A 13,180-nucleotide genomic window follows, 5' to 3' on the forward strand; every position below is an offset into this window, starting at 1 on the left:
GTCTTTTTGATTCTAGCCATTCTGACAGGTGTAAGGTGATATATCTTCCTTGATATTATTTTTTATTTCCCCCCCAAAAGAGCAAGTGGGAGTTGTTTTAAAATACACACACACACGAATACTTTTCTGTTGCTTTCAAACATATTCCATTGTTCTGATTTCTTGGGGAACACCTCCACATTATAGCTGGGAGTATTGCTCTGTTTTCCACTTATATCTCCCCCCTTGCCTTTGTTTTCATTTCTTATTTCCTTTTTGAAAGACCTTCTCACATCCTGTGATCATATAACTCAGTGCTTTCCTGTAGCAGCGATTCTGTTCTTTACTGTCGCCAGTGCGGCCTTTAATTCTGCGATTGCCTTTTTAGCTTCTCTATGTACTTCTCTCTTTTTTTGTGTGGTTTTGTTTATTTATTTATTTATTTATTTATATTTTAAAATTATTTATTTACAGCGTAGTCTTGGCTTCAGGAATAGAACCCAGCGATTGATCTCATATATGACACCCACTGCTCTTCCCGAAATGTGCCCTCCTTAATGCCCGTCACCCATTTAGCCCATCCCCCCACTCCCCTGCCCTCCAGTAACCCTCAGCTTGTTCTCTGTATTCAAGAGTCTCTTATGGTTTGCCTCCTTCTTGATCTTCGCCCTTGCCTTTTCATCCTCTGTCATTGCCCTTTTCCTCACAGCACATCCTCTCCGTGTAGCTTCGCTCCTGTCTTAGGTAGTCACTCCTCTTTTTGTCTTTATAAGAAAGCCAATTGTATTTCTGAAGCTTCATTTTCAGGATACATTATTTTTACAAGTTCACCATTCTGCCTAGTATTGTGGGTCCTGTTCAATCTCTATTGTTATTCCCCCCCCGCCACCGCCCCCATACCCCATCTGTTCAGAAAGTCAAAGAGCTAGTGAAGATAGGAGAGTATATCTTTGACCAGCTTCTGGACCGAGGCTTTGGAGGTCAGATTCTTCCAGAGTTCTGTGTGGCATCAGGCAAATACGGCGCAGGGGGACTACCGGCCCGCTCTGCTTTTGTAGGAGGATCAGCATGCATATTCTTTTTTCAGGAGTCTCTTTTCATGCAAGCTGCAGGTGTTCACACTCCGGCACTCTGACCTTGGCACTTTTGCTCTTTTCTAATTTGTGTTTGTGCCTGTGTATTTCCATCAGAGGTATCCAATGCAGTAATGGCATACTAAGAGTAGCCTGTGTCATTAGGTAAGCCAATTGTCATTACCTTTCCTCATTCCTCTCTCCCTCTCTGTTTTTTCCTCCTTAATTTTTTTATTAAAAATTTTTTTAACATTTATCTATTTCTGAGAGACAGAGCATGAGCAGGGGAGGGGCAGAGAGGGAGAGACACAGATTCGGAAGCAGGCTCCAGGCTCTGAGCTGTCAGCACAGAGTCCGATGCGGGGCTTGAACCCACCAACTATGAGATCTAGACCTGAGCTGAAGTCCTATGCTCAACCGACTGAAGCACCCAGGCGCCCCTTCTCCTTAATTTTTGTTTTCAGGCTTAAATCTCTTCAAGCCCTGGAGGAAAGCCGCCACAGAAACTCAGAACATAGAAGCTCAGAGAACCGGAGTACGGACTCTAGAAGCTCAGAACCCAGGCCCTCAGACCAGAGGAGGATGGAACAGCGGGTCCCGGACAAGAAGAGCACAGAACACCGGCCTGAAGTGATATCCGATTATGAGAAACAGCTCCGAACGCTGAAGGACGAGATAGCGGTTTTGTCCGCTGAAAAATCTGCCCTCCAAGGAAGGTCGGACAAATTCTCACAGATCTTTTCATTTAAGCTCCTTTCGGTAGTGGTGGCTGGGAAAACCTGGGAAATGACATCTTGCACCCAAACTCCTCCCCCCCCCCCCATATGGGAAACTTTGAATTGTACAGGGGTTGTTTTCTCTAACTGCATCCTTCCAGAGAGAGGAAATGCCTCCCGGATTGCCAGAGCTCAGGCACTAATTAATTTGGGGCTGACATTGAAGCCCAAGGAATGAAACTGAGAGATACGTGAGGGGAAAGTTCTTTGGCTTGAAAGCCAATTTGTGTGGGCCTGTGATGCCTGGGTGGTACCCTGGCTGAAAGATTGGTCCCTGATATGAGGGTCCTGTTCTCTGAGGCCTGGGAGTCCTCTCTCTGGGATCACCGCCTGTCATTATACTTGCTGTATCTCGTCTTTTTTCATGGAGTGTATAGGTTAAGTGTTCTTGTGAGGGACACACTCACAAGAGTGAGGGACAGAACGCTAAGCTCAGTCATTCGGAGTTAAGTGAGGACAAAGCAGAATGTTTCTCTGGAGCATCTTTCTTATTCTTTTTTTTTTTTTTAAGTTTATTTATTTATTTTGAGAGAGAGAGAGAGGGAGGGAAGGATAGAGAGGGTGGGAGAGGGGCAGAGAGAGAGAGAGAGGAAGAGAGAATCCCAAGCAGGCTCTGCACTGACAGCAGAGAGCCCAATGTAGGCTCGAACTCACAAACCATGAGATCATGCCCTGAGCTGAAGTCGGAAGCTTAACCGACTGAGCCACGCAGGTGCCCCTCCTTGTTCTTGTTAACACCTGCAACCTCCCTCAGCCCCACAGCATGGCTAGCAAAGCCACTCCCACACCTGGTCCCCGTTCCCCTAAATGCCACCTTAGTTTTTCAGTGTCGAGAGCCACTCTGCTACGTTGTGGTGGCACCAGCCTGTACGGGCTCCCAAGAACTGATTCTGTGCAGTGCTGCCTAATAACTCCCAGTTCAGCATGATGTCACATTCGCTGCTTGACATTGGCCGCGTGGGAATATTTCTTGCACCATGGAAATTGTCACACTGTAACTGAGGGCTTCCTTCTCCACCTTCAGGAGAGCTTCGTATTACCGTTTGCTTCACAGTGTCTTCTATAACACCTCCCTCTCTGGGGGCCCATTTCCTTTGGCAATTTATCCTTGATAGCAATGCGTTTCGCTGATAACAGGGCTTTACAATTTACCAAGTACTTCCACCTCCTTTAGCTCACGGCGTCTTTCAGCCCCCCAACTCCCGGCCAGAAATAGGGCGAACATATTGTAGGTGAAAACTTAGGCTTTGGAGAGAAGAGATGAGTGCAAACAGTCCCACTGCTGTGGAAGGAGAACGCAGATCTTTCTTACTGTTCAGGTTTCATCCCGTTTTATACGATAAGGCCTCTGGGATATGTTAGTACCCCTAGGTTGGGGGAAGAAATACTGAAAAGCTGATCTCTTTAACTGCGGCTCTTGCTAGCTGTGTTAACTATCAGCTTTTCGGAGCCTCGGGTTCCTCGGCTGTAAAATGGCCAACAATCAATGTTGACCCCCCGGGCTTAGCATGAGCTGCAAGCTCACCAGGCAGATGGAGAGCATCTGAGCGCCTAGGTGATGCGTTGCGGAGAGGTCACCGCGGCAGCACCGAGGGAGAAGTGCATCAGAGTGCTTCTCCGGCTGCTTCTCGCTTGCCCACAGGTCGGTCAGGAGCCGCAGTCCCAGCCCAGTTCCGCGCAGCCGCAGCCGCAGCCGCAGCCGCTCCGCCAGCCCCTCCACCGCCGTGGCCAAGATCCGGAGCCCGTCGCCGAATCGCGCCAAACTGTCCAGCGTGGCGCGCAAGGCTGCCCTCCTGTCCCGGTTCAGCGACGCCTATTCCCAGGCCCGCCTGGATGCGCAGTGCTTGCTGAGACGCTGCATCGACAAAGCCGAGACGGTGCAGCGGGTCATCTACGTCGCCACAGTGGTAGGTGACGCTCCGGTGGCGGCTGCGCTGCGCAGGTCCTGGGGCGCAGCGGGGAGACTGCGGTTGGGTAAACTGAACAGGACGGCCTAGGACGACTGGTGCATCCTGAGGTCACTGGAGGAGGCTGGCATTTTCCTTTGCCGTCTGGCTTCCTTCCCTCCTTTCTTCCTTGACATATATTTGGGATGCATAGTTTTTCACAATCAAGAACTATTCACATGTATTGATATTTATATCGACCAGATATTTGTTGAAGAAATATCCAGAAATCTAGGATTCTTGCAAATGAGTATATACTATGTGGATTTGCACTGAAATTTACAATGTGTGCAAACAGTGCACCAGTGAGGAGATGTTACTGCTAATGGCCATCATTTGGTTGATCTCCTTTTGTTCTCAGAAAAATCAGAAGGCTGTGCTTGTGTTAACTCTTGTGTGTATCTACCTAAGAGTAGTTACTGAACCAGCTAGCATATCGGTTCCTTGAATATGGCAGATTAAAAGTGCTCATATGTAATCCTTAATTCCCAAAGCAAATGGATTTGCTCTAAGAGTCCGTTATGAGAAGTGAGTCCAGTATGCATCCATTCTGAGAAATGAGAACAGTCAATATTTAGAAACAAAACAAAACACTGGTTGGGACAGCAGTATTATCAGAGCCTACTGAATTTTATTCTGCATTAATTCATTTCAGAGGCCAGCAAACTGTGACCTGTGGCCCACATCTTGTCCCAGCCAGTATTTCCAAGAAAAGTCCCATCAGAGAGCTAAGAATATAAGAATGGTTTTACATTTTTTAACAGTTGCAAAAAAATAAAAAGTGACAAGAGACTGTATGGATTTTAGGGAAAGCCTGAAATATTTGCTCTCTGGCTCTTTACAGAAAAAAGGTTGCCAACCCTGGCTTATTTCATTAAGAAGTTAAGGTTCTGTAAGCTTAAGGGTCTTTTATGCATAACTCGGTTTCCCCAGTGCCCACCACACAACATGCATTTAATAACTATTTGTTGATTTAACGTATGCCAGGAAACGTGCCACAGACACTTGACATGAGTCTCGGCGTAACATAAACACTAGATTGCTAATTTCATTTCTTGACCAGTAATATGACATTGCTGTGGGATCATGGCATCAATTGACACTTCTTAAGTGTTTCTGCAACTGCAGATGTTCTTTCCTTGCACCTCTGCACTGTCCTGCCTCCTGCACTCAGAATTACTGCCTGCACTCAGAATTACTGGAACAATGATCACCTGTCTTGAAATAAGTGAACGTGCAGGGTCCTATATGTAGTTATATACTTTTCAAAATTGAGATATATGTTTTCTCCCAGATTAAAATTAGTTTTGACCAACTGTGTTTAGTTATCAGAAGACCCATATGATGTCGAATCTTTGGTGGGTATTCTTTCTTTATTCCTTACTTTGGGCCTCTTTACTTCCCTTCTTCTAGCTAATAAATCTGTATATTTCTGTGCAGGAGGCATTCCACGTAGCTAAAATGGCATTCAGACACTTCAAGATCCGTGTGAGGAAATCGTTGACACCATCTTATTCGGGGTCCAGTAACTTTGAGGATGCCGTCTCGGATTATATCATTTGTCATCTTGATCTCTATGATTCCCAAAGCAGTGTTAACGTAAGTGTGGGGTCTCTTAGTGGGACTGATTTGCTGTTGCTGCTCTTTACACGGAATATTAATGACTCAGAAATCCATCCCGTGCTTCTTATTGCTTTTATGTAACAGGATAGCAGAACTGAATGGCATTTGTAGACCCCGGCATTATTGGCTGTTTCTTAGACATTTTATGGGGAAAAAATAGCCTGACCTTTATAGTTCTCTTCTTTAGATGAGCCCTTAAGATTGGGGATAGAATTCCATAGTGCTTAAGAGCAATGGCCCTGGAGAAGATAGGTGTAGATTTGCACTCCTGGCTCCACCACTTGCTAACTGTGTGACGTCACACATTTAGTTAACCTCTGTGTGCTTAGTTTTCTAGTCTTTCAGTGGGAGCAACAATGGTCATGACCCCATGGAGTTCTTGAGAGGATTAAATGAAATAAAAGCAAGTAATTTGCTTAGCTCAAGACCTGACACCCAGTAAACACTCAATAAGGGCAAGCTATTGTCATTGCTGTTCTCAGTAGGTTATGAGCAAGTTGGCACATCTTATACCTACCCAGAATAGGAACATAAGGGAGTAATAATAGATAAAAGCCACAAAAGGTGTTTTCTTTAGTTTATTTGTGGGGAGGGGATTCTCTTGGCCCTTTCGTATGCCTTTTGGCCTCTGCTTCATCTTTCCTCCTTCCCTAGTTGTGAGCCTTTCTCCTTTAGCACATGTACAGCTTTTTTAGTTTACGATATCTTGACCCACATGCTCTTTCCCACCCCCCATAACATCTTTCCAATGACAGACCTTCTTGTCACAGGTTGGTAACAAGGCAATGCCATCTCTTTGTTTTTCAGGATGTGATCCGAGCCATGAATGTCAATCCCAAGATTTCATTTCCTCCTGAAGTTGACTTTTGCCTCCTCAGTGACTTCATCCAGGAGATATGTTGCATTGCTTTTGCAATGCAGACTTTAGACCCACCCCTAGATATTGCATTTGGGGCTGATGGAGAAATTTTTAATGATTCCAAGTAAGAGACATAAGAACAGAAGCTAATGGATTAAAAAAAAGTGACCTCTATTTCCTGGAAACAGTTTAGGGCAAAGAACTCTGGGTGGGGAAATCAACAGACGTGACCTGACTTCCAGGTCCTGCCATATACTTCTCTATACTACAGGGTGGAGCCTTCTCCTGGGGTTATTTTCTCTCTCAGTCCAACATGATTCAGAGGTGAGGTTATGATTTCCATTGAAGGTATTGGTCTTGGGCAAAACTAATGAGAACATGAAGCCTGTCTGGAATACTTTTAAAAGAGGTGCTATGTAAATACAAATATGTACTTTTTGTTGGTTTCCACTGCATTCTTTAGGCCAGGTTTCTCCAAATATGTTATATGGATCACTTGTGGCAGAATTACTCAGATCTTGTTAGAAAGGCAGATTCCTGGATTGCACTTCATGATAGTTTATGCAGGCCTGGGATGGAGCTCAGGAATCTGCCATTTAGCAAACTCCTAGGTGTTCCTTATCCACCCAGGTGCCCCAGAAACATGTTATTTTTACTTATACTGGGGTTAAGTCTTGTATCCCTCCTATCTGTGCAGTCGTACACTTTTTAGACTCAAGTTCAGGACCTCATATGTATCCACATTACGTGGTATCATATTAGATTCAGCTTATTGTTCCTGCCTGTTGAGCTATTTTTTTGATATTGTCATTTGTTCCTTCTTTCCTACCCATCCCTAACCTTTGAGTGATTTTTCTATATTACATGCAAGCCATTGATGGGACATGTTATTAGTCAAGGGATTGAGAGAGAGCACCCTCATTCAGGTTCTCATTGACTCAGTAATTATCTTACTTCAGATATGATCATTGAACCACTTTCTAATTCACCTACTTAAGTCAATCATCCACCTATATTTCTCTTATTTTGCCCACAAAGATACTGTAGGGCACCTACAGGATTTCAGAGGGTCTCCATCTCCAGTGTTTCCCTGTACTGTAGCTCTTACAATCCCGAGATGGGAAGGAATGAGTTTAGTCTGATGGGACTTGTTCTATGTCTGTCCATGTTGGGTCCTTGTTATCCCTGGTTCCTATTCTGAAAGCCTGCAGCCATGAATCAGGATCCATATTTACCTAGACTAAGCTTCCTTGGAAATAGTATGCTATTATGAGGGTGAAGCTCTTTGAGCGCTTCTAATTGGAGGCTCTCTATAATTAGCAAAAATAAAAATTTACACCAATGTTCATCTCTCCAGTTATGCTACATCATCGCCTAAGTTCTCTTTCTTGTTCTTTTGTGTGTTTAAAATAGGTACCGTCGCAGCTATGACTCCGATTTCACTGCTCCCTTGGTCTTCTATCACGTGTGGCCTGCTCTCATGGAGAATGACTGTGTCATTATGAAAGGAGAAGCTGTCACCAAGAGAGGGGCTTTTGTACGGTGGCCTTGCATAGTGACAATTCATCCCAAGTGTTTGATTCACAAGTTCGAGAACATTTATAAACCCAGAGATTCTATAGAAGAAATTCATAAAGAATTGCTTGATAAGATTTCATACAAAGGAGAGGAAACGGACTGGCTAGGAAAGAAGAGATTCTTTTCTTTGATTCGTCCATGATTCTTCATATTTTTCTGGCAGCAAATTCTTTGTTGCTTTATTTATAAGATGGAATTTGTCATATTTGCCTCCTCCTTAAAAATAGTATGCTCTTATAAGGGCAAAGCTCTTTGAGCCCATCTAATTGGAGGCCCTCTATAATTTTAAGCATTTCGAAGTGATCAATTAACCTTCAGGAAACAGTTGGCCAAAGTTTTACTGACAGTGATCCATTTTGGGAAATGATGAATGTACTCTGTTTTCTCTCCTTGGTATGATGTGTAGGAAAAGGGGAGGTGTGGGGAAAAAAGAAGGTAGAGGAGGTGGGGAGAGAGTAGTCAATCAGTTTTGGAGGGTTGCTTCTTATATACATTGGTTGTAAAATGTTTTTAACATGGTAAATAATTGGGCAGCCTTCAAAATGGTGTAGTAGGTATGAAAGTCTGTGAGTGTGTGTTGTGGTGGGCGTTGGGTGGCCACGGGGGCTTGGATATTCTGGATAGTTCACATGATGGAGTTTTAACCCTGCCCTTACTGGAAAGGGTTAAGTGAATTGTGAAGAGAAGCTCTTCAGTCCAGTGCAAAGCCACCATCTGGGTGGTCTAAGTTCCTGTTCTCTTTGAGCAAGAGAATAGGGAAGTTCTTCATGGCAGCTTTTCACACATACATTGGAGAACGGGAGTAGAGTATCTTAAAAGAACTTAAAGGTTTTGCAGCTTAAACATCCTACTATAGTGAATAGTATCTCAACAAAATATTTTGTGCCATGAAATTGGGTTGGGTTGATCTGACAACCATACATGGTCTGTGATGTATGACCTCGTAAAATGTGTTTCTTGCTCCTACAACAATCAATTCATGTTAAGAAATTCCAATTGTCAACTCTCTGCAATGCAATTTGGAAAGGAGGGAGAGGAAGCAGCCACTATTCATTTATTTTACATCAAACAGGCATTTTAATATCCTTCCTTTCCCAGCTTAAACTCCTAAAACAAAATGTGAGAATCCTAAAAGGAAGTACTTGGAATAAAGGAAAGGGTTGAGTGAAGTAATTTTAAGAAGGATTTTGCTAGTAAAATCTCTTTATGGTGAATGCAGTTTTCTTATTCATTAATTTAGTTAGTAGATGGGCAGCAATGGTGGTTCATTCCCTCCATCCTTTCCTCCCTCATTTATTATTCATTTCACTCAACAATATTTATTTTTCAATGGTTATTCATGACCCAAGCACTGTGTTCAGGTGCTGGGGATTCAGCAATGAACAAAAGAGACCCAAATCCTTGCCCACATGGGGTATACATTCTCCAGCGCTTGCAAGCTTGAATGTAGGTCTAACAATTTACTCATCAAAACAAAGTTCTAGCACCAGGAACTTGAATATTCCAAAGTTCATTGAAATGGAATTTGATTTGAGAAATACCCTAAAGCTATAGTCAAATATTGGGCAGCTGTAAGAAATGAAGAGCGTGGCCCATGCTGATTGATGCCCAGTAATCGGCAAATATCATAACAGCAAAACCTCTCATTCTGTGGGATATACATTCGTTTTGAGCCATGTGAGTTTTCGCAAACTATTGACTATTTCTCTCTCTTTTTTTAGTGGAATTCAGTGCGACCTATAAGTCGATGTCGAAGCAGGAGTTTAAGTCCCATCTGCCCCCGTAGCCGTATTGGGTTAAGCATGGTACATATTTAACAATTTTTACACAAAGCATCGTAATAGTTGACACTGTTTTCCTCAATAGTCACCATTAAAAGAGGTGATTGTATGTCTGTAGGTAGAAAGAGAACCTGTTGCAATAATCCCAAACCGATTTTTATGCTACCTTGGGCTAAGGAATTTATCCTTCTAGAAAGAAGGAAGTAGAGGTCATTTTTTTCTTAATTACTTCAAAAAATAATAGACTTTTCTTATTTCATAGTTTTATTTTTGCTTCGGAATGAAAATGAGCTAATAGATAAAGTCTTCTGAACAGAAGATGGGCATGATCTGGGCACAGGCCCTTGAGTTCTCTTAAACTTATTGCATGAATTTGGAGAATTGCTTAAATGGTCTGGATTTCAACACTGTATGAAGGGCAAACTTCAAAGTAGGAAGAATAACATTAGTCTTGTTGAGTATTAGATCTTGGGGGGATTACTAGAACCTCTGTTAAAAAATATCAGCAAAAACATTTCTGAAAACCAAAACATTGTTATGATTCACCACTGTTAAATTTATTCAATGAATAATATTTAGTCAATGCCTTTTGAATATAGGCCTGGATCAAGACATGTGGACACCAGATAGGCTAAACAATTTGCTGTTCCTTCAAATAAACATTCTTTAAGCATCTGTTCAGTCTTGTTTTAGGGAGCGTGGTGGAGAAGGAGAACCAGATCTGGCAGGTGGAGAAGGAGAACCAGATCTACGAATATTTTGAAATTCGTAGCAGTGCATTTCTGGCTATAAGCTTCTAAAACTCCCTCCATAAAATGAAACCAAAAACAACTGCCACCACTCCCCCCATTAATAAGATCTTCTTTTCTGAGTTTAGTGAGCATCTACTACTTTAGCATGCTCTTTATCAAATACTCCTTCTGTTTCTGATGGATGCATGCTAGATTTGGAGGGGGACACACACATGATGAAAATATGGGTCTCTTCCTGAACGGGTTGCAATATAGGAAGATCAATATGATATAAACAGAATAACTGAGTGTGGTGTATGCCACAGGCTATACAAGAGGCATGAAGGAATAGAGCCATGAGAGAAGGTAGGAATTCTTTCTGTCCTTGACAGTGAGGAAGGGGCTCATGGGGAAGGTGGTACTTGATCTAACTATTTAGAATGGATCCAATTTTAATGCACTGGGAAATTGAGGAGGGATATTCAGAAAAAGGAAATGGCCTGAGAATGGAAAGGGCATGTATCTGACACAGATCTTTTGCTCTTGGAGATTTTAATATCACTTACTTATCCATACTCACAAATGGGTTTTTATAGTAAGTTAAAGCAAAAGGATAGTGCATTTAGTGGACTGATAAAAAGGAAATCTTGAGAGTTTCATCCTGGCAGAATAACAGTTCCTTTATTCTAAGAGGACATGGCTTATCCAAAAAAGTACAACCTACAGTGCTTGTAACCATGGTAGATATTTCCTCTGGATTCTCACTAGAAGGCTTATTGGTGGGCAATGTTCCTCTAATAAAGCCCTTATACATGTTTCACACACCTTCTTTCTTTTTCCTGCTTTGTGCCCAAGGAGAACCAAATAATTTAAACTTTAGATGAGAATAATGTATATTCCTCTTATTTTTTTCAAGTAGGCTCCATGCCCAATGTGGGGCTTGAACTCCCGACCCTGAGGTCAAGAGTTTTATGCCCTACGACTGAGCCAGCCAGGTGCCCCTCAAATATATTCTTAATGGTGAAACTGCTGCCCATGTTCTGTCTCTTTGCAGCATCCTCTGCTTACGATGACGGGGTACACCTATAAAATATAACACAAATCTTTTTAGTAGTCCGGTTTTTGGCTTATTTGAGGTCTTGATGCATCTGGAAAAGCTGTCCTCTTTGTTAGTGTTTCTTTATCTAAAGTTTGTGAACGTTCAGAGGAAGACTGTTGCTTGTGGGATGTTATCTCCGAGCCAGGACAGGTTTGTAGGTAGAGGTGTTGGCTTTTGCTTAGTGAAAGCAAAGGTGAGGTTTGGAAAATGATTCTTTTCTGGCTCCCTAGGGATCCTTCTTAATAGGGCAAGATTTTGGACACATGACGTGATTCATATAAAGGTCTGTCAGAGCATTTTATCATTTTAACTTTAATTAATGAATTATAATACTACGAATTATTATTTTCTGGAATGCATTGAATTCAGCATGGCCACCCGGCATCCAGTCTCAAAGTCTTCAGCAACTATTAAAGCAACAAACAAACAAACTAGGCCACTGAGCCCAGATTTTAATCAATGGCATAATTTAAGCCAAATTGAGTGCCCATTTACTTCAGGAAATATAAAAGGAATCACATTGTTCAACCTTAGGGGTGACATCATTGTTCTAAAGTACCTCAGAGCAACTATTTAGCTGGTTTTAGAAATAAAATGTCAAAAAAAGATTCATTCTTTGAGCTCCATCCACCGTGTAATTAACATCACTCTTTTATTTTTTCCAGATATCTCGAAGCCGGAGCCCTTCTCCAATAAGATGCGGATTGCCGAGTAAGTGGGATGGTTTAGACGGCACAAATGCTCTTTTCAGCACTCAGCACTGTGCTGCAAAATGAAAGGTTTGCCTCCTAGGGAACATCTTTGACCCCCACCTCATACCTTTCATTTCTGGGCCCTCTCGTTGATGGTGCCCGAGCAGGTCCCATGGTTGATCCAGGGAGGAGCCTCCGATTGAGAGGTTTTATTGATGTAAACCCAGACTGACCACCCCAGTTTCATTTAGGCCCTTCCGAGAGATATTCTGACAAAGTGACCATAATCATGAACTGTTTGTTTTTCTCTCTAGGGTTTTAAAACCACCAGACATGTTACGTTGCCACAGGACATCTGCAACAGCCACCTTCCCCCGTGCCTCTGTCTCCTGTGTCTGCCTCAGAACTCACTTAAGATAATGTGAAAAGGCAATTCTGTGTATCACTCCACACAGAGAGTTAAATGTTTTGGCTTAGTGTGTTTGTAACTTTCAGATATATTGCATAATTATTTTATAGATACAAAATTCCATTAATTTGATAAAAACCATTGCATAGGTGTTTAGGATCATATTTATTTGAAGCAAAGTCCATCACAGAGGTTTAGGGTTTTCATCCTGAGAATACTAGGCTGTTTTACAGCAACTATACAAACTAAAGTGGTAGATCTTTACCATGCTGAGTTCAAAAGACAGAGTCAGTTTAGCTTATAAGCTGGTTGTAAATATTACAGTTGCTGGTATAGTTTTGAATTGAAAACAATATTGGGTGTTCTAATTATCTTTTGTCTGGAAGATAGCCCTCATCTCAGGCTGGGGAATGGTAGTAGGTAGCAGCGGCTTCAGGCTGCATGTAGATGGCAGTGATTTCAGGGAATATAACACCAACAAACCAAAAAAACAAAGAAAGCAAAAAAACTTCTCTGAAGCATCTTGTCCCTTGTGCTGATAGCTAGAGATGATGGGAGAGACCTTCTCTACCTCTGTCTCTTGGGTCTAAAGGTCACCCACTCATTCAGAACTGTGGGGTTAATTTTTCTCCAT

At 42.4% G+C, this 13,180-nt stretch overlaps 1 protein-coding gene across 3 annotated transcripts in view; it reads left to right on the plus strand.

Annotated features, from left to right (window-relative positions):
- SPATA18 (spermatogenesis associated 18) overlaps positions 1 to 12,625 on the plus strand; it is a 32,367-nt gene extending 19,742 nt beyond the window's left edge. For 2 of the 3 annotated variants that reach the window (XM_039241121.1, XM_039241123.1), the window contains 8 exons: positions 1,517 to 1,768; positions 3,471 to 3,735; positions 5,215 to 5,373; positions 6,205 to 6,380; positions 7,670 to 7,793; positions 9,556 to 9,639; positions 12,111 to 12,156; positions 12,452 to 12,625. In XM_039241121.1, coding sequence (XP_039097052.1) covers positions 1,517 to 1,768; positions 3,471 to 3,735; positions 5,215 to 5,373; positions 6,205 to 6,380; positions 7,670 to 7,793; positions 9,556 to 9,639; positions 12,111 to 12,156; positions 12,452 to 12,459 — 1,114 coding nt within the window. In that variant the 3' untranslated portion in view covers positions 12,460 to 12,625. Of the gene's footprint in view, positions 1 to 1,516; positions 1,769 to 3,470; positions 3,736 to 5,214; positions 5,374 to 6,204; positions 6,381 to 7,669; positions 7,844 to 9,555; positions 9,640 to 12,110; positions 12,157 to 12,451 lie in introns of those variants that run through there. The other variant, XM_039241122.1, reaches the window with a different exon arrangement.
- The last annotated feature ends 555 nt before the right edge of the window (positions 12,626 to 13,180 follow it).

The sequence above is a fragment of the Hyaena hyaena genome, unplaced genomic scaffold, assembly GCF_003009895.1.
Source record: "Hyaena hyaena isolate Hyena2069 unplaced genomic scaffold, ASM300989v1 scaffold_187, whole genome shotgun sequence".
NCBI lineage: Eukaryota > Metazoa > Chordata > Mammalia > Carnivora > Hyaenidae > Hyaena > Hyaena hyaena.